At 37.5% G+C, this 21,637-nt stretch overlaps 2 protein-coding genes across 7 annotated transcripts in view; both read left to right on the top strand.

The window, feature by feature from the left end:
- LOC113654273 (diacylglycerol kinase beta) overlaps window positions 1-4,343 on the top strand; it is an 81,130-nt gene extending 76,787 nt beyond the window's left edge. For all 5 annotated transcript variants that reach the window (XM_027164322.2, XM_027164324.2, XM_027164321.2 and 2 more), the window contains one exon: window positions 1,105-4,343. In XM_027164322.2, coding sequence (XP_027020123.2) covers window positions 1,105-1,203 — 99 coding nt within the window. In that variant the 3' untranslated portion in view covers window positions 1,204-4,343. The remainder of the gene's footprint in view (window positions 1-1,104) is intronic.
- A 2,338-nt stretch (window positions 4,344-6,681) lies between these two features.
- etv5a (ETS variant transcription factor 5a) lies at window positions 6,682-16,849 on the top strand. 2 transcript variants are annotated; one of them, XM_027164819.2, is made up of 13 exons: window positions 6,682-6,839; window positions 8,320-8,451; window positions 8,556-8,649; window positions 8,737-8,784; window positions 9,149-9,199; window positions 10,683-10,806; window positions 11,549-11,824; window positions 12,751-13,010; window positions 13,972-14,031; window positions 14,217-14,285; window positions 14,402-14,571; window positions 14,654-14,755; window positions 14,883-16,849. In XM_027164819.2, the coding sequence occupies exons 2-13, from the start codon at window positions 8,404-8,406 to the stop codon at window positions 15,111-15,113; spliced, it is 1,533 nt and encodes a 510-aa protein (XP_027020620.1). In that variant the 5' UTR covers window positions 6,682-6,839; window positions 8,320-8,403; the 3' UTR covers window positions 15,114-16,849. The 2 variants fall into 2 exon arrangements, with proteins under 2 accessions (XP_027020620.1, XP_027020619.1); XM_027164818.1 differs by lacking the exon at window positions 6,682-6,839 and having other exon boundaries at window positions 8,559-8,649.
- Window positions 16,850-21,637: the final 4,788 nt, after the last annotated feature.

Raw genomic sequence — 21,637 nt, 5'->3', positions numbered from 1 at the left:
TACACTGTTTCTGTCCTTCTGACAACAATGCATCTCTTTTCTGTATTCATATATGTACGTATTAATTAGGTATTAATCATAATAGGTAAAAATAACAAATATACATATTTTAAGGTTCACACAAAATGAAACACAGAGCATTTGGTTAAATCCCTCTATTCAGCACATGCAGGCATCTCAGCAAGCTCCCTGTTAATTAAAACAGTGTCATGTCACACCCCTCCACTGACTGATTATGTTATTAAAGCGAGAGGAATGTGCACAGAGAATTCTGTCTGCAAATACAGCAGCTACAGCACAAAGTCCTCGCTAAGTATATATAACCCTACAACCCATTATTAGTCTTCTCTCATTTGTCCAGTTGTACAGAGATAAAGCGCTGGCACAGTTACTGTGCTGTTTTAATTTCAAGCCCATTGTACACACATTATCAAATTTCAATCGCTTAATTAGGATGAAAATGGTACTGACAGTGCAATGAGCTCATGCAGTGTGAATCTAATACACAGTATATGCATTATAAAATACTTTTTAGTTGTCCGTTAGTATTTATTTTGACCAAGTATCTGTCAAATCACAGCACTTCAGCCTGCTCTGTTTCACTGTATACTATGTTCATGTGTGCATATATGAAGCATTTTCTAAAGGCCAAAAAATAAAATTTGCACCTGTTTTGGTGTGTACCTTTTTTAATTTCTTTAACATGTCACACTCCAGTGCTAATGAATGATCTCCAACCCCTGTATGTAGGTATTACGTGCAAGGTTTAGAAGTAAAAGCTTCTCACACTGAAAGCCAACAATGTCCTGACTACTTTTATATCAGACTTGCAGTAATAAAATACAGTACTTGTAAAAAGGGTTAAGTCCATACTGATACATTTACATCACACACTGCCACTTTCTACACTTTGTTAATTGTATTTGAAATAAAATGATAAAGTACATATGTGTTATGATTGTGTGAACAATCCATTCATGAAGTGCTCTTTTACTAAAATTCATTTACACATCCAGTGTCACATCCAGGGTGAATTTTATGTTTCGGGCAGCCTACATGTCCAATAGGATTAATGTCCTAACCTTTTTTCTGTTCTGTCTACAGATACGAATTACACACAAGAATCAGGTGCCCATGCTGATGGGTCCTCCACAGAAAACCCCCTTCTTCTTTTTCAAGAAGCGCAACAGAAGTCGGGACTAGGCTCACCTTTAACACACACACACACTCACACATACACATACACACACACACACACACAGACTCACACACAGACACACACTCACACACATGTATCTTCACTAATCTCAGCCACAGTATCTGTGCTGCTGGTATGGTGAAGATGGACATCTAAGAGGAAAACTAGTACAGAAGTCCAGTTCTTTATAGATGGACAAAAATTAAACCTTTATCTTGCACAGACAAAGGACTGTAGTTGCCTAAACATTAGAGACTTCAGTGAAAAAGCCAACCCAGCAATTCCTGACCAATTCCTGTGTGTTTGAATCTCTGATATTCCTACAATGATCTGTACATTGTTAATCATTCCTGTCCAGAGCCACGACCACCATTCTATTGACTTTGTATCCTACTGTGCTTTCTCACTTCCTATGAGTAGGTTCATCAGAAAATACTGACTTGCAGAGAAAGAAGGGAATCGATATATGAAGAATAATCTAAGGTGCTCAGGAACATCTTTAAAAAGAGTGCGATATCTAGTACTAAGGCCAGGGACGACAACGTGCATATTCACCCTGTTGAAAGTCATAGTGGGTGGGGCACAGCAAACTGGTCATGAAAGTGTCTACTGAATTATATATCAGTTCATGGAGATTGTTCACTCACCCAACTCTTTAAAATACCCACAACATGCCACTACTTAAAGAGGTAAAACAGAGAACTCATCTTTTATGCAGTGTGTAGATTATGGGCTGTGTTCTGATGAGAAGAGGAAGGCCCTACCATTTGCTTCTGACCTATCTGGTGTCCACCTTCAAACAGCTGATATCCAATTTCATAAAATACATGGTATACTGGTAGGTGTAGATACTACAGACACTGTTAAGAGGATACTCTATGGAGGTAAAACTTGTGTTTAGCAAAAAAATATATATTTTTAGTTATCAAGAGAGTGGTCCTTTTCCTAGCCTCAATTACTCATCAGTCTGGGTGTGAACTATAGGTTGTGTAAACAAGTGTCAGAAATGAATCTCTCAGGCCATATCTACAATATTAAGTAGATGTCATTGGATTAAAACCAGCCGTATGGTCCTGCATGGGTATCTATCTGACCATTATCCTAAATATATCACCCTATTTCAGGCACTATCTTTCCCAAGAAACACTATACCTAAATACACCCTGAAACCATCAGCTCATAATTTTCAAGTCTGATGACAGGGGTGTTAAAACACCTAAATCATCCATGTAGGAAAATAAATCTCTGTTACTGTGTTTGTGCCAATGTCCAAGCTACAAAAATATTCATGTTCTGATGGCTGGACACCATATATGCTGTGAAGTAACTTTTTTTTAACCTTTCTTATATAGCCAATGGAAATAATATCAGCATTAGACTAAAGATGCCTACCATCATGTATATTAATACACAATAGTTGTATATGTCTGAGAAACTTGTGTGCGCATGTGTTTTTATGATATAACTTGTAGAGTAATATGTACAGTAATATGGCTTTAGAGACTAGTGGTGTTATCTCACGGGTGACATGAATGACTGATATATTGTCCCTGATATAGATAAACACTCTATGATAGTCAGATATATTGGCACTGTGTAGAACCATGCGCCTAAACGTTAAATTACTTAATCTTTTCCATTTAGATCTGGGATCATATTAGTTTGTTTTATTCATCTGAGATTATTTAACTTTTAAAGTTTGACATTTTTATGGTAATTTTAGATCAGCATTGATTGTATAGCTGATGTTTTCAAAACACAATTCTCCAAACAGGCAGGCTGTTCTGCTTCTGGTTCCCTTTAATGAATACCAAATCAAAGATATAGTATCAAGTACCAAGAAAGTGCACATTTGTCTAGATGACTACAGGATATGGCTTTGTTATGTCCAATCAAAGCTCAAGTTATTCCAATTAAAAGTAATAGTGAATTCACTAGAACTTGATTGTCTCCTGTGGTCATCAGACAGTTGTCTTTAATGGTCCTCTGGTGCTTAAAGAATGATGGTTTGGTTATGAGTGCATGTTTACAATTTCATTTCATTTTACAATTTAGAATGATGTTTGCTGTATAGATATTTTATCTGACATGACACCACTGCATGCCTACTGAAGCAAAGAAGACAACAATGTCTGCTCGAAGAGAGACCATGACCTGCCAACTTCTCATGATTATATTCCTAGACCTTTTCTATTTTTGCTCAATGGTTGTAGCCTACTGTCTTTATTCATTGTGTTTAACCATAATATGTTTGAAACATGTTCATGGTAAAAAAAAAAAAGCTGTTCTTTGTTAAATTATCTGCATAGAAATGTGGGGCACCCAAATAATATGTCAAAAGGGATCAAAATTAACATTCCTCCCACAGGCATCCTCATCCCGGATACATACCAATGTCATGATATTTTTCATGTATGTTAATATACAGTAAATAACAAGTAAACAGGAAACACAAAAAGCCTAAAGTTTTGCCTAAAGTGGAACACATGCAATACAAATTGAATATTCAACCAAAAAGTCTTTACATTTTGTCACCCATTACCATTATTTGTGTCTTTTGGACCTTCCGTAATATTAAGAGCATCATCCAATGTGTGTCTTGACATCGCAAATGTTTTCAAAGTCTTTTGTCAAAAATATTTCACATGCACTCTGAACATGTAACACTGTGATATAATCTAAAACAAATGCTATTTCTTGACTGAAAACTTTAGTACTTCATTTTACCATTAGGACCTGAATATTCTGATGAAACCCGGTCTCTGAACAAAACCTGTTCTTTTAACAAAAACAGAGAGTATGCTATTAAAATGTCTAGTATCCTTTCTGCATTGTTTTTTTTTTCTTATGGTTTTAAACAGTATTATATGACAGAGATACAGTAGAGCTAATATTATCCTACAGGTCTGTATAAACCTATGTCCTTTGACTTAGTGGGCTTGCCGGATCTCTATCTGTGTAGTAGCATGGGTCAAGGGCACCATTCAAACCCTGAGCCTTGAACTGAAATGTGATTCAAGAGAAAAGATTGATTACTTCTTTTCCTGACCCTTTTATTGCCTGTCCACTTTAGCACTCATTCATTGTAGGCATCCATGTTGATGGACAAAAGATTTATTGAATTAAAGGGCAGCTTGCGAACTGACTTTAGTATTGTTTATTGGAAAAGAGCTGCAGAAATGCATTTATCCAATAATGGCACTCAGTTACTGGTTTTATCCTCCATTTAACCTGATTGAATTTCAATTTAATCAAAGTCACAGCTTTTATGCTAATGATGTGAATCCCTCTTGGGGAATACTATTAAGCTTGGTTAATGTTATACTAACAGAACAGAAAAGATCTCCAATATTTTCTTGTGCCAATCTCGCTATGCCAGTTGGATTATTTGTTTATACAGATTATATCCATCGTCATATGTCAGATAATCTGCAAGGTCATGTGTCAGGAGCAAACAGATATATTTTCCAGCCTTTTCTGTAATGTGGAGTTCACAATTCATACATTTATTTTTATTATACAAGCTGACATATGTTCCTATTAATTATTACATGTATTTAACAATAAGACACACTGCTAAAGTTTAATACATGTCAAATTAGAGTTTTCACAGGAATAAATAAACCAAATATAATATATCGTATGTTTAGATGATGAAACTGTTAACAGATTGCAAAATTGTTTTTCATTGTCCTACTAAAATAGGTCTGTGTGTGCTGCTTATACAAGAAGAAGCTCAGCCCTAGGGTGAGGGCTGGGCATCTTGGGCATGCACAGATAATGAGACAGGAATTATCTCTGTATGAGCTATTAATAGCCTTCAAGTCACATTTCGTCTTTGCTTTGGGGACTACCAATGGCCTGGAGCTGCTACCTCCCCTCATTTCACTCTCACCAACCATCTGCATCTGGCAGATTTCAAAAGAAGGTTACAGATATGTAAACTCAGCAAAGCTTGACATTGATCATTTTGGTCAATTTGACATATTAGAACAGTACTGTGACTCAGTTTTATTTATATAGTACAGTTTTTGGGCTTTATAGCACATTTATAACTATTGAGCAGATGCCCGGCAATATGAACAATGCTTCCTCAAACTTATAAATCTAAAATTTTTGTTTGTCTAAAGTAATATTCTTAAGTCACACTTTATATGATGCCAATTTTTTTTTAAGAGGCAAACTTTGAGTATCCCTGTCAGAGTAACATCACACATCACACCACCCAGCAAATGTGTGTGCTAAAAGAGAAAGGAAATAGCTCTTTTATTTACCATTGGGCTCTGACTCCCTTAAATTTTTCCCTTCAATGGGAGATATGCTGCAGTGACTCTGTAGTATGTGTCACCACTTTAGATTTATTTAAGGAAAGAATCAGAATAGAAACACAATATGCTCTTGCTCACCCTCCTCACCTCCCACCGCATCCACAGAGACTGACTGAAGTATACTATAAAAAGGAGACCTCCAACGTATGGTGTAAATGACAGACCATCCTTCAGAGGCAGTAAGACTATTGGTAATGTTTCTGTTAATGATATTGTCTTCCTCTAATGATTTAAGCTCGACTACAGTCCTCTATACTGAATGAAGGATTTGCCTCACTCACGTTAAGAAGTTGTTTTGATAAATAGAGTCCATAAACTGAAATTATTATATGGTCTGACTTTATCCTGTATAACCACTGATAATGCATGCTAGACTTCAACATCACAACCAAAACACATTCCAGTAGGGAGATTGGCTATGCTAAACTGCCCCTAGGTGCAAATGAATGTGTGAGTGAATGTATGCACAGTGACATGCAATGACTGACATTCCATCTAGGGATTATTCCCACCTCACAATCTGCGTTCTTGGGATAGGATCTGAATCCACTGTGCTGCTGAACAGGATAAAGTGTTACTGAAAGTGAGTAAGAGTAAGTGATGAGATGAGCAGGGCAAGTTATCACAAATGTAAAAATAAACACATTAGACATAAGTATATATTCAAACAAGTTCAAAACAGGTACAATAATCTAAGAATATTAAATAATCTGATTGAAAAATAATATACAATTTATTGAACTGTTGGTGACATTCTCTGCTGGTGATACAATGGCCTACCATTCTTATAGTGTCCTATATTTCATATATTATCGTATCATTTTATGTGATTATTGTTTATTTGTAATATACCACCATGTCACCTTTTCAAAGCTGGACGTATTTGGAAAACGTGTCGTGACACTCGAGGTTAATTTTACCTGTGATTTGAATATTTTGTTCGTGTCTCTTTAAGAGCCTGCGGCGAGGGAGGGAAAAAACAACAAGCTGAAATGTGAATGTGAATGAAACCCAGTCATTCATAAAAATAGGACCGACGCGAAACTTGATTGGTCAAAGCATACCTTATGCATAATTCATTAGCTTCCACTAACTATTGGTTGTTAACATGACTGACAGGTAACCTTAGCCAATGATAAACAAAAGCTTTTGTCCGTGGAACCCAAGGGGAAACAAGACCAGTCCATTTACAAAATCCCATTCAAGTTTTGTATCTGGAGCAGAGCGCATCTACTGACTGAGCGGAACGGACGGATTTACAGTGTTTAGCGGTTTTTCAGGACACCTACGTTGCGCACGGCTTTTTCTACACGGTGAGAGGAGAATTGTTTTTTTGCATCGTTTCAGGTGAAAATGTGTGTTATGGAGGCGCTTTTCGACATTGTTTGAGTTTCTCCTCGACTCCTGAACTGCGCATCCAGCAGCTGATTCTCGGTGAAGGAAAGCGCAACGCCATTTTATCTTACATGGGGCTTTACTTTGGCAACCATGTTTTGCATGAAGTTTTCTGAAGGGTTTTTTTTTGTCATATGGATGTCGAGGTGGTGTTTAACTCAGTTGGGTCTCTGTAGTGTTTGTGGGTTTGTGAATGGAGAGCTCGGTTTGTTCCTCACACAGATTGGGTTTCATTTCATTGAGTAAAACAAGGGGGCCATGCGAGGGCTCCTGAGTGAGTGAGAGAGAGAGAGAGAGAGAGAGAGAGAGAGAGAGAGAGAGAGAGAGAGAGAGAGAGAAGGAGGAGAAAGGAGGCGATTCTTCCGTGATGAAAAATAATAATTATTAGTAGTAGTAGCAATACGAGTATTAGAATTAGTTTTATGATTGTTGAGTTTAAAAAAACAAAACAAAACAAAAAACCTCCAATTAGTATAGATTTTTTTGGTTTGAATTTGTTTCCAGGCTTTTTATTCAAATGTACGAGTTTTTTTGTTGTTGTTTTTGTTTAGTACATTTTAGGAAATAACTTTTGAATACATTTGAATGTAGCCCTTTTGTTGCCCCGTGGAAACTCATCAGGAGCGCATTAGGATTGTAAACACTGTGTTTTGTATACATTGCTGCTGACTTAATGATGCGGGTAATGGAAACGTGGACATGCCTCATTAACCTGTACAGTTCTTACTCTAAACTTTCTGCGAATCAGACAGCTGAAAATGCGTCATACGCACTTATGATCCTTCTTTCTCTCTCTTACGCTTTTTCTCTCAAGTCACTTTTTTTTACTAACTCCAGATGTTAGTTGTTGGATGAAAGCATATTTTAACAGCTTATAGAACAGCTGTGCTATTTTACGCACATTATTGTTGGTGATTTATGCTTTAAATATGCGCTTTACGGATGTATATGAGAGATATTACTCCTGTGTGTTTTGGTGTGCTCTGGATCCCTCTAGGCTAGATGATGGAATTGCTGTTTGCTGACATTAAAAAATAATACAATTACGAATGCAATACAGTTTCTGCACCGGCAAGACATAAGCATGCCTTTGGGTGCGCGAGATGATGTTCCCAGGCTTGTGATTATGTAGTTCTTCATAATCTTGTGCACAGATGGTTGGCTTTTTGATTATGTAAGCGTTATGTCGAGGTGTGTTTACATGGTGCAGCACATTCACTGTGCCCTCACACACACATACACGCACACACACCGTTGTAATGAACAACAGAAAGAGGAGAAAGGAGAAGAGAGCGTATCAAGTTGAAGATCCCTCAGACTACTTTCATGACAATAGTGCTGTGAAGTGATTGTGTGTCCAGAGAGGCTCTCTGACCTGTAGATCTGTTCTTTTTACAGATAAAAGAGAGACTTGGAAGAAAGAACTCAGCAATCGTTTTTGAGCGAAGACCCTCTGCTGGGATTTGTAAAGACCCAGATATCATGGACAGATTTTATGACCAGCAAGTACCATTTATGGTCCCATCAAATGTGAGTGTTTTTCCCCCATTGCTGGTCTTATAATAGGTGTATCTTGTATCTTTTTATATATGTGATCATACAGACCAAATCATTCTAACTAGTCTGCTCTACAGCAGAAATCGTCCCAAGTGGAGGAACCATGCAACAGAACTGTCAATGAGAGGAAAAGAAAGTTTGTAGACACTGAACTTGCTCAAGACACAGAAGGTAATATAATATGCATTTATTTCTATTTTTAAAATATCTTCTAGCAGTATGTTGTATTGAAATTAAGTTTGTTTGTATCAATTGCAGAACTCTTCCAGGATCTCAGTCAGCTTCAGGAAATCTGGATTGCAGAGGGTGAGCATCCATGTCTTATATTCCATCAACAAAGGAAAACTGCAGGTTTTAGTTCAATTAAACTAGCATATTTTTAGATTCAAACACTTTCCTGTAGTGCAATTTCCGAGTTTTGACTTCCAAGTCTAATCTGTATTCACCACAATAGTGTTTGTTTTTTCTTTTCTATTCTTTTTTTTCTTCTTTTTTTTCTTTTTCTCTTTGCTGCTTGGTGATACTAACAGGATTGTTGTGTTGTGCATTATGCCAACTATACAGCGGGACAGCTTATGCTTATGCCAATGTTTACTTTAGTGCATGCATTACTAATCAGAGAGATCTATTTTCATTTTTTAAATCAACATCTCTGGTTTTGTTTCCACAGCCCAGGTGCCCGATGATGAACAGTTTGTCCCAGATTTTCAGCCGGACAGCTGTGAGTACCTGAGATGTAATATTTATGCTTCATTGCCATGTACACTGTATGAAGTTCAGAGAAGGCAAAGACCAGTCAGGGAGTTATTCATTATTCATGTCTTGTTTTAAGTTCTAGAAAAAAATTTTGAGAGGACAAAGGACACAATGAAACAAAAAAAAATAGGGTGTGAAGTACCAAGGCAATTGTGTTGATTTGGTTAGGTTGTGAATTCTCAGTTGAGATACTAATGATTGAAGTTGCTGGTCAGGTTCATAGGCAAACCTTGATATATAAGATCCTAACCTGAATCCTCTGAACACCGATTCCACACATGAGACAAGCTCATAATATGCTTTCATGTACTCCGCTTAGACTGGAATGGACTAACTTCCAGAGGGTAAAGGCCTGTACTTTACAGTCTTGTTCTACCTCATCTCCAACCCCCAGAGCCACTGAACTGAGTAAAACATTTCTTTCCAGCACCTTTCCCGACTCTATTGCAGCTCTAAATAGGGGATTTGTTAGAACCTGGCTGCTGTGCTGCAGCCAAGTGAAATGCTTGTGCAATATTCACTCTTGCATTTTATAACTTCCCATTTCTCTTGTTTGGCTTACAAAAGTTTATTTGTGTTTTGGTCTGATGCTGAAGCTGGGAGTCAGGGTGTGGTGTTTTTTGTGTCAGACCTCATTATTTATGTCCTCCTTTGCTTATTCAATATGGTGGAGTCTGATATAGTGCAATATCTTTTTCAGTGATTTATTTGCACAGAGAGGTCCTTTGTGGATATGTAGACATTCTCTTGGCTGTGGCCAAACAGTGAAATTTTTCATGTGTGTATGATGGTCATCTTGGAATAGGCTTTGGGCACTTGGCAGTGATCCACTTCTCTCTACAGGCTTCTATTCTGCAGAGCTGTGTGGTTCCTCTGCTCATCTGTGGGACATCCCATGCATTACTGTAGCCTGCAATAGGAGAGTGGGAAAATCCATCTGCCATTAGGTTTAATTTAAAGGAGTGTCTAATGTTAAGCATAGTGCAATGCACTGTAGCTTTCAGCACACTCTGAGCATTTACATGTCCGTTATGTTGTTTCCTAAGCTCAGTATAGTCAACTTGATTTATCTTGCTAGTGTTGCACTGTGCACAGGGATCCAGTTTCTTTGGCCATTATGTGGCGCCGGATATTGGAGCTGATGCAGAGATCCAGCAGCTAATGGTTACAGTGCGGGGAGGAAAATCATTCACAATCATTGAATTACAGCTGCTGTGATTCATGAGTATCGACTTGCCCATGATGGAAATCAGAAGGGAGCACTTTGATTGTGCATGTTTTGCAAAGCCACAGTACTGAGGGGCGAAGGATGTATCTTTTTATACCTAGCAGTCAGCCAATCAGTTGTTGAGTAGGACACTCCCTTCACAAGATCAGCACTATACTGCCATGGATGTGTTCGATTAGATGCACTGTGTTATTTACTTCCACTCCATTGTCTTTTTCAGTGACATTTCATGGCCCTCCTCCAACCAAGATTAAACGGGAACTGAGTCCTTCCAAAGAGCTCTCCCCCTGTAGTGAGGACAGGAGTCCAATGCTGTATGGAGAGAAGTGCCTTTATAACTACAGGTGAGATTGCAGTGCACATTTACCCTTAAGTTGGTTTGATGACAGTTCAGAAACTATATATAAAATAGTCTTTATACTAAAGTTCTCTGTGCTGCTTTAGTTCTCCTTAAATTATCACTCCATCCCACACCCCCTATGCTACTGTAGTACCTTCAACTCCTCCTCTTATTGGATTTTCTATTCTTTCATTCATGTTGCCATGGTAACTATTTCATTTTGTTTGTCACTTATACCATCACTTATAACTGCCTTGCTCTTCACACAGGCTTTGAAATATTACTTTCATTTGTATAAAAAATTTGATTCTTTCACAAAGATATAATCTGTAGTTCATGTAAAATAAAACTTTAGTATCTATTTGCATGCTTTTTTTATTATGCTTCTTAGTGCACCAAGTTTCATGTGTATTCCTGCATTATTATAGTGTTTCACTAAAGAACTACTTTATTATGAATTTTTTTTTTAAATCTAGAAATATTCATAAAACTATAAACACATAATTTCTATATTATCAGTCAAGGATGCCATTTCTCATTCCTCTACAGCCTTGGAAAAAAGTAGAGGTCTTATGTTTAGATTGAAGGTCTCTAACTATTATAACTTTAAGCACCTCTTCAAAAATCTTGTTTTTGAAATTTCTTTTCTAGTTTAGTTTTATCTGTGTGCCATCACTGTGCCATTAACTTCATGCAGAGAGCTCCCCTTATGTGACAGAATGTTTCCTTCCTTTTGCTTCTTGCAGTGCCTATGAAAGGAAAACCTCTGTTGGGTTCAAGCCATTGACTCCTCCTTCAACACCTGTGTCACCATGCAGCTCCACCAATGCACTCCCCATGCATGAACAGATGCCTCCACTGGTCCATAATTCTCCATTGGGGCAACGCTCCCTACACGGACAGCCTGCTGTGACCAACTCCACCCTCAGTCAGAGGGCCCTCCCACTACACAGCCAGACTCCACCTTTTGCAGTGCCATGTCCACCTCAAAACCAAAATGCACCCTTTAACAGTGAGCACAGGTGAGGTAGTGTGTTGTTTACAGCAGTGACCTAGAGTCAGCTACAATTATCAGCACCCTTCAGAAATTGAGCAAAACTATTATGCGAGTTTATAGATACAAGTGATCTACTGAGCCAAAAGATTAGCACTAAAGCTTTTATCCAATACATAAAAAAGAAAAAAGATTTTACCCTCTATAACCTTTGGTTGTCTTATGAAGTTAAAACTGTGTGTGTGTGGGGGGGGTTTGCCTTTGACCAATATATGGGGGGGGGGGGGGGGTGTTTGTTTTGCCTTTCACCAATAACCCTGAGGTGGTGATAATTTTATTGTTTGGAGAGAAAACACTATTCATTTCTATTAAGTTCTTAATAATCTCTACAAAGGTGTGTTCCAAATTATTCTAATTTTGTCAGTGGAAAGTATCAATATGTATTAAATATTTTTCATCTATCTTCTGTTGCACTTACTATAAAAAAAGACACCATGGTGTTTATAAATATGGTGGCTGATGTTTCAGTAACATGGACCTCCTGTTATGGGAAATAAATTGCCCACGGTATTATAATGCAGATGATGTGCTGCCTTGCTAGCATTACTGCTCCTCTGTAGGAGGGCTGTCATAATTTGACCCCCGTGGGAATAGAGAGGTTGGCTATGCACCCTGCCAGCTGCAGTATGATTTCTGGGAGCATGCCGAGGAATTTGCAGCATGCTGTTGGCAGTTAGTTACATGGAGCTAGCAACAGACCGAGACGGTACTTAATGTCTAAGTTCTTCTTTAAAATAGCTGTCCTTTAGGTTTGACCAGACCCTATTTTCTCATTTTACATGCTAGCAAATTCTATGAACGTGAATTGTTGGAATCTTACTTGGTAGTAATATTTGCTGTTGATTGGCTAAAATATTCTACAGGTGAACATTTTCTACTTATTTTCTTTAATAGGTTTCAGCGGCAGCTCTCAGAACCCTGTTTGCCATTCCCTCCCTCTGAAACCCAGGGAAAACCAAACTACATTCCCCAGGCATCAAGTACTTCACCTAGAGATGGGAGGCCACCGTATCACAGACAAATGTCAGAGCCAGTTGTTCCAGTTCATCCTCAGGGTTTTAAACAGGAACTGGTGGACCCTCGCTATGCTGAGCAGGCTGCCTTCCACCCTATGGCCATCAAGCAAGAGCCACGAGACTTTGGCTTCGACTCTGGTTAGTATAAATATATGTTTGATTTTTTTAAAAGAAGCAATGTCCTTGTCCGGACATAGCCAGCTTTGGTGGGAAGGAACAGGGCTCAGTTTGTGTAATCTTCTATATGTGCTTGTCTCTGGCTCACCAGGCTCTGCTAAAACTCACAGATCCATGCAAATACTTTCACACTAACTTTTAGAGAAGAAAGAGTCTGAAGTGGCAGTATTCCCTGCTTCTGCAGAATTTCCCTTCAAACACTGTCTTACCCATGTAGTTAAATTACCAGCAGAAAAATAACATAGTGTGGTTTATAAAATTTTAACTTCAACCTCTGCCTAAAGTGGTGAATTGAAGACACTTGTATAGCTAATATTCAGTACCCAGGTTCAGTAGTTCTCTTCCTGTTAACACCCAAACACCAGTTCCATGCCTTCTCATGACAAATCTAACCAGTTTATACTAGTGAGGTCTAGCAGAGGAACTTTGACATTGTTCCATCTAGATCTACTCTCCAAAATTACATTCAATGTACTTACCGGACATTACTATGTGGTTGACTAGAAGTAAATCACTGACCTGTTTTGTTATTTTATAATACCCAAAGTTACCAAAAGCAATAGCATAAAATGTCACTGGTCATCTTTTTGTTTCTGTGTGCATATAATGTGTTGCGGGTTATATTTGTTTAAGGCTAGTGATGTCAGATGTGTGGGTAGAATGCTTGTATTAAAGCATTCTATGCTTATTCCATAAGCATGAAGGTGCCTTGTTCTGCATCTGACATGATTATATGAATATATTGTATTTATCAAGAACGTTTTTTTTTTTTTACTGCATTAATGCTGAACAATTTTATGATTTTATTAAATTCTTTTTGGAGAATTTTTATATAGATTTCTAGCCATTAATATTTTTTTATAATTAATTAATAATAATTATAATAATGAATGAATTAATTATTTCTTTGCTTGATTTTCAGAAGTGCCTAATTGTCGTTCTTTATTTGGGAGAGGAGCAAGCTTTTACCAAAGCCAAGAAAGTAAGTAATCACTTGTATAAAGTAGTCTTTTTCACAAGTTGAAAGATTAATTTCCTGTTTTCGATTGTTCAGTTGGTTTTCATTTCTCAGTGATCTCAAACTGTATGTAATACTAAATATAATGTTGTCTGAACACAGATTTACCCTGCATTTACTCAAGTTGCTCCTTTTTTTTTTTTTTGCAGGTTTTTCATTTGACAGAGATCAGCACTTGTATTATGACGATACATGTGTTGTTCCTGAACGACTTGAAGGTAAGATTTTATCTCTCATGTTTTTAGACTTTAATTATAAAATCACAGGGAAATCATTGGATTTTTTTAAAACGAAAATGAAAATGTTGTTTTCATCATTATTTTTCACTTAACAGGGAAAGTAAAGCAGGAGCCCTCTGTATTTCGTGATGGCCTACCTTACCAGCGTCGTGGATCTCTCCAGCTCTGGCAGTTTCTGGTCACACTTCTCGATGACCCTGCTAACAGTCACTTCATTGCTTGGACAGGGCGTGGCATGGAGTTTAAACTCATTGAGCCAGAAGAGGTCAGTCTTAAATACCACATCTAAATCTGTCATTTATATGCTGTATTGAAATAATTTAAAAATGATGTATTACATACACTAGGTGGCTCGACGTTGGGGCATTCAGAAAAACCGACCAGCCATGAATTATGACAAGCTGAGTCGCTCTCTGCGCTATTACTATGAGAAAGGCATCATGCAGAAGGTAAAGAGAAGTTCATATTTATCTATTTTATGATCAGCTCACAATTATAATATGCAGTGTATACTTTCAATTGCATTTCTGTAATTTCACTCTTTCTTTTTCTTATTTCTTTCTTTCTTCTTCTCAGGTTGCTGGTGAGAGGTATGTCTACAAGTTTGTGTGCGACCCTGAGGCCCTCTTCTCTATGGCTTTTCCAGACAACCAGAGGCCAAGCATTAAGGCTGATCCTGATGGCCTGCCTGTAGTGGATGATGAAACACAACCCATCACTCACTACGATGAAGGAGGCTCTTACCTGGTAGACGGGGGAGAGCAGTGTGTCACTGGGATGCCTTTCCCTGACACCTATGTGTACTGACTTTCATCCCCAATCCAAAACCTGAACTGTTGAGCAGACTACACCATGTCTGTTCCTGCTGCCTCTACTTCTGCCCTGCTGTCCATTTACAGATTAGCCCTCCCCCAAAAGTTGCATTCAATTAATGGAGAAATCTGCAAACTATCAAATCTCTGGCATTGACGCAAGGAAAGTGTCTGGGAAGTGAGGGATATCTGGATCTCTGCAGCTTGACCTGCTTTGTGGTGGATGGTTACTTGATGCTGCAGAAAATGCAAAGTCAGTGTGCTAAAAGACTGTTGGGACTCTGTGCAGACTGAAAGAATTGTAGCAATTCTGTTTTGACAATCGTTTTTTTTGTTGTTGTTGTTTTTTTAAAGATAAAATTTTAAGGTGCCCTAACAAAAAATGATATATATATCAAAATACAGCACTATTTAATTGCTGCCTATTTGGGTATTAATAGATTTGTGTTACCTCGAAATTATGTAGACATCTTTCAGAAGTGAAAAGGGTTTTATTTTGCAAAGGAAAAAGACCCATTCATTTGTTTTGGTTAGACCTGTTTAGAAAGTTGGCTTTTATACAGTACTTTGGTTTACCTAAATGCAGGACTGCTTCAAACATGGAATTTATACACAATAAGCTTTTTTTGTTCTTTTTTTTTTTTAAATAATTATTGTTGGCTTGTTTTTAGTCATTGTAAGTGTTGTGGGGATGTTTTTGTATCATTAGCATACTGTGTCCCACTGGATTATTCAAAGGTTATTGCTCTAATATGAAGCTGAATCAGATACACTCTTAAAGACATTTGGTCAGATTGCAGTGACTGTTAACCCATTGTTAAACATAATTCATATGCATTGACACTTCATTGAATATTGGTACATGATGACAAGAATATCTTCAAAAAGGGATGCACTAGACATTTTTTTTTCTTTAAGAGTTACAGCCTCTGACTACTTAATGTATTTAAGAGTCAATGTTTTTATCCTGTTTTGTATTATCTTTGGCTTACTTTTCTTTGGCACTGTACAAGTTTTAAAATGCACCAAAATGGCAGGACAGCCAGGACTTTGCATGCAATATGGTGAAAAGCACGCCTAATCCTGGACTCCTGTTCACTGCCAGTATGAAGTTGATGAAAGACCACTGCTTCTTTTTTTGCATGGTACTCAACTGACAATTGTCCACTAATATATCGCTTTATGCTGGACAAAGATGAAATTAATTTCTCTGCATTGTTTTCTTTCTTTCTTTTTTTGAGAAAGATGAACTTATATAAATATATATTTTTGCAAAGTCTGCATTGGTTTGATTTCATTGTATCAGCTGTATAGTACTGCCTAAAACATGTTTTAAAATTGGGAAGTCTGTGGTGCTTTCACTGCAGAACAGGGCTTTATGGACTCCCTTTGTGTTGGATTACAGCATCATTTTCCAGAACAGTCCTCAGACATGCTACTGCTTTTACTACAGGTTCCCAACACACCTGAACCATGTATTCAGTGTTTCTATTAACTTTGGTAATACTGAGGACTGTTTTGGAAATACTGTTAGAGGGAAATATGCTTTGGTATGAAAACTGATCTACATGTATTAGGCTTTCTCACTGAATGAAAGGTTTATTAACCTCAAGCCCTAGTACCAGGAGGACGAAGTCTGCATGTGTATAAGATTCACCTTCTTCCTTCATATTGTATACCTTTTTAGTTTATAATCTGTTCAGGGTACAATAAACTGTTCTTTCTGCTTCACATCCACTGGAATTTTTCATCATTTCTCTCACCCGTAACAGCAAATTGCAGTCGACTTTATATGCTAAACCTTTAGTGACTAGGCACATGTGCCAAAGCTTACATTGTTCAGTTAAATGTTCAGCTAATTCAGGTAAAGGAATATAATATGCTTTTTATATGTAATAAGGGGTTAGTAAAATTCAGGTACTTCATGAAGACATTAAAGAACCAAAGTTTTCCTTCCATGTACTTGTAGCATGTATTGATCATACTCAAGGAGTGTTTCTCGATCTTATTAATGCCCTCTGTTCTCCCAGAAGTGCTTGTTACATGAAGTGCTGGCTAGTTTACTAATGTGTGTCTGCCCTTGTGGCCAGAACGCAACCCTCCATTTATAAGTGTTATATAATCATATCCACCTTTTCTGAGCAAGCAATGCTTAAGGACGCTTTATACAGATGAATCTACAGTATGATAGTTTCTTAATGCAACTGTTTATCTCTTAATCCATGTTGCAACAATTTTCAGTATTACTGCTATAGTATTAATTACTGCTAATACTATTGCACTAGTTAACATGTTAAAATAAAATCACACAACAATGTTTTTATTGTTATGATCATTTGTCTTCCAAATCATACTCCAGGTTCCAGTTAAATGCAAACTTACTGTGATGTAAATATCTATACACTTGAAGAAAAATAGGATTATTATGTATCTTGAAAAGCAATTTGTTCTCATTTGAAATAGAGTAGAAGGTACTTAGGGGAATCCATAAGGGAAATTTGGCGTCACAACAGCTACAACACAAGAGCAACAGCGGGGTGGGGGGTGGGGTGTCACAACTTACATTTTACAAGACTGAGCAATTGAGGGTTAAGGGCCTTGATCATTTACCCAGCAGTAGCAGCCTGGTGGACCTGGGATTCAAATAAGCAAGGATTAATATATTATATACATATAGACTATATATAGTTTACTAAAGGAGCAGCTTCACTGCTTGGCCAGAATGGCATTGAGGGGATGTTTGTGTCCATCAATCATTCGGTTTTATCCACCATCTGCCTTCCACCACCACCTCCATTGTGCCCAGTTTGTGGCCTAGAACAGAGCCAGTGTTCCTTAATAGCTTATTTAGCTTCTTTGCATCTCAGGCTCCAACACTGCTTCCCCAGCTATTTACAGTGCCGAATAGTACGCTAAATGTAATTTGGTACATACATTAAAATATACAAGTTTCCTCAGGGTGTAGAGTCTACTCATTCCCTTCTTGTCAACCTCACTGTTGGTCCTCTAGTCTAGTCTGCTGAGGTGAACACCAAGGTATTTGTAAACACTGACCATCATAACATCCCCTCCCTTTATAAAGATGGGCTGGGCTACCATAGTCTTCCTCCTGCTGTAGTACAACATCCCTCGTCTTGGACAAGTTTGGTGTTCATGGGACACTCCATAAATCTGTTCACCACAATCCTGTTCTTTGCCTTCTGCCTATCCTCATTACACGCTACTGCTGAAGTCATCACAGAACTTCTGCAAGTGGTATGACTCAGTGTTGTACTAAATAAAAATTCAATTCAAGTTTTCAATTCAAGTTTATTTGTATAGCGCTTTTTACAATGGGCTTTGTCTCAAAGCAGCTTTACAGAACATAAACATAGAACAGAAGGTAAACATAAAGAGAAATATAGAGAATTAATATAGTAAAAATTCAATATATACAGTATATAGTTCAGTGTGTATGTATGTATATGTATTTATTCCCAATGAGCAAGTCTGAGGTGACTCAGGCAGCAGTGGCAAGGAAAAACTCACTTAAATTGGTAAGGAAGAAACCTTGAGTGGAACCAGACTCAAAGGGGAACCCATCCTCATATGGGTGACACTAGAGGGTGTGATTACAAATATACAGTCAAACAAATGTTGAATTGGTGTAAAAGGTCACATGGAGTTCAGATCTCCTCCTGTTATCATAGAGTCCAACTGGAGCTGGTAAATCTGTAGATGTCTCAGGATTCTCAGAGTCAGCCTCATCTCAGTGGAGGTCCAAAATCTTCATCGCACGGAAGATGATCGGAGCTGGTACAATGTCTGGATGCCTCGGGATGAGTGTGAAAGAGAAAAGCAGTGTAGAGGGATTAACATGTCTGCTGTTCATGAAAATGTGCAAGTCTGATGTAATGGTGCATAATTTTATGAGATGTATTATGTGTGTGTGTGTCTGACTAAAGAGATCAGTTTTTAATCTGCTTTTGAACTGGGAAAGTGTGTCTGAGCCCCGAACACTATCAGGAAGACTATTCCAAAGTTTGGGAGCTAAATAAGAAAACGCTCTACCACCTTTAGTAGACTTAGATATTCTGGGAACTACCAGAAGTCCTGAGTTTTGTGATCTCAGAGAGCGTGAAGGATTGTAACGTGTTAGAAGACTAGTTAGATACATGGGAGATAAACCATTAAGAGTCTTGTACGTAAGTAGCAGCAGTTTGTAATCAATTCTAAACTTAACAGGTAGCCAGTGTAGAGATGATAAAATTGGGGTTATACGATCATACTTTCTTGTCCTAGTGAGAACTCTGGCAGCTGCATTTTGGACTGTAACTGTAACCTATTTATTAGAGATGCAGGACAACCACCTAGTAATGCATTACAATAGTCCAGTCCAGAGGTCAAGAATGCATGGACTAGCTTCTCAGCATCAGATACAGACAGGATGTTTCTCAGCTTGGCAATGTTTCTAAGGTGGAAGAAGGCTGTTTTTGTGGTATTGGCGATATGATTTTCAAAAGACAAGTTGCTGTTAATTTGGACACTTTGGCTATTTCATCTGGTTTTGATGAGATATATAACTGTGTATTGTCAGCATAACAGTGGAAACTAATCCCATGTCTTCTAATAATGGGATTAGTTTCCACTGTTATGCTGACGATACAGTTATATAAAAAAAAAGTCCCTCGTGGTGCTACTCACCACCGTACAGACACCGTTGCAGCTCTACTTGTTTCAGTGTAATTGTTTATAATGACTTTCATGCAAATATACAGTAATATTGTTTTTAAAACAAATGTAGCTTATCAAAAGTATTCCAAGTGAGGCCTAAATTCAGTAATCAATGCAGGCAACATATCTGCAGAATGGTATGATATTATATGATATCCAAGCTACTTACTCAACTTCTATCTATTCTGCCACATTTCTGTAAAATGTCTAAATTTAAGAATATTTAGAACAAGTCTAAATTTACGAATATTGGCATTATGAAAATATGAATGATTATTTTGCAGAATAGTGATTAAAAACATTAAAATCGTTTATTTCTTTTACGATTACATTTTGGTTGAGTTTTTTTTTCTAATGTGACTTCATACTTTGGGCTGCAATATCACACAATGGCAGTCTGCAAAATTTTGCCTTTTCTTTGAGCTGAATTATTATTCTCCAACTTATTATTAGTTAACGCTTGCGTTTCCCAACAACGTTCAGCTATTTGTTTTAATGCAACGAGCCCCCTCTTCTGGTCATGCTGTAGTATTACAACATCTTTTGTTTTTAAATAGACATGGAGTTGCTTGCACAACTTTGGTAATTCTGTGGCATTTCATATAATCAAATGCCATGATACCACAGACACATTATACCAGCACACCATACATCAAATATAAAGATATCCTGGAAGAGCCACCAAATCTGTTAGAACCCAGTCTAAGGTTGAGACGCACAGAATTATAGCTTGAGATTGAGTGACTTGATACCTTTATAAATTGGGGCAAGGAACAGAAAAAACAAATGAGAATTTCTAGAAAAAGGTGTTGGTATAATTTCAGAAACAGGAACTATCACTAAACACAATCACAATCTTAACAACACTGCTATAAACACACAATTTCTAACACCCTCCCCACCACCACCACCTTCTCCTCCTCCTCCTCCTTCTTCTCCTTTTCCTCCTCCTACTCTTTCTTCTTCTTCTTCTTCTTCTTCTCTGTTTCCTCCTCCTCCTTTTTCTTTCTTCTCTTCATATAGTGATAACTGATGAGGTCTGGGGGGGGGGGGTGGAACACTGTATATTTCTTAAACATATGTAATAACAGTTTATTAATGCAATAAGCGTATTTGCACACCATTGCTAGTTTACATACCCAACAAGAGATCCACAGATGTCTCCTACTAACCAACAACATTTGATAAACTGGTACAAAGAGTATCTGATATTAGTCACCATTAATGAAAACATTAAATGTACCTAGGTTTATCCCAGTTGGCTTAGTTTAGCTTTTACCGAGTCCTCTATTCTTGTCCATCAGTTTAACTACAGCCTGTTAACTAACTTATAACTATCAAGGCCCATATAAAAGGCAGCATGTGGGCAGGATTAACATCAGGCAAAGCAAATGCGTTTTTGAAATTCTAAAATAGAACCACACTTATTAACAATTAGAACAGAAATTGTTGCACTCAACCAGCTAAAGTTTACTTACTTACTTATTTACTTACGCCATTATAAAGTCTCATTTTAGTTTAGTTACGCCATTATAAAGTCATGCTCATTTTAGCTGATAAAGTGGAAGTGTTCAAATATAATGATGCTCCATTTCTTACCTCACGGATTAAGTAAATACTTCAGCATGCATTTTTTTAGTAGCTGGAGGATTTAAATCCGCTCCGATTTTTAATTACTGTAATTGTTCTTGCCATTAAACATAAATATCTATGGGCATTAAATACGCTAAATTGATGCATGGTTCTGATTGGTCAAGGATGTCATCAGGCCGTGCGCACCTGCACCACATGGTTCGATTGGCTGAA

Source organism: Tachysurus fulvidraco, chromosome 6, assembly GCF_022655615.1.
Source record: "Tachysurus fulvidraco isolate hzauxx_2018 chromosome 6, HZAU_PFXX_2.0, whole genome shotgun sequence".
NCBI classification, from domain to species: domain Eukaryota; kingdom Metazoa; phylum Chordata; class Actinopteri; order Siluriformes; family Bagridae; genus Tachysurus; species Tachysurus fulvidraco.
This window is presented reverse-complemented; position numbering and strand designations above follow the sequence as displayed.

Coding starts and splice junctions, on each gene's coding strand:
- etv5a (XM_027164819.2), top strand. CDS start 8,404: ATGGACAGATTTTATGACCAGCAAGTACCATTTATGGTCCCATCAAAT. Junction 8,785..9,148: donor GGAAATCTGGATTGCAGAGG/GTGAGCATCCAT, acceptor TTGTTTCCACAG/CCCAGGTGCCCGATGATGAA. Junction 13,011..13,971: donor AGACTTTGGCTTCGACTCTG/GTTAGTATAAAT, acceptor CTTGATTTTCAG/AAGTGCCTAATTGTCGTTCT.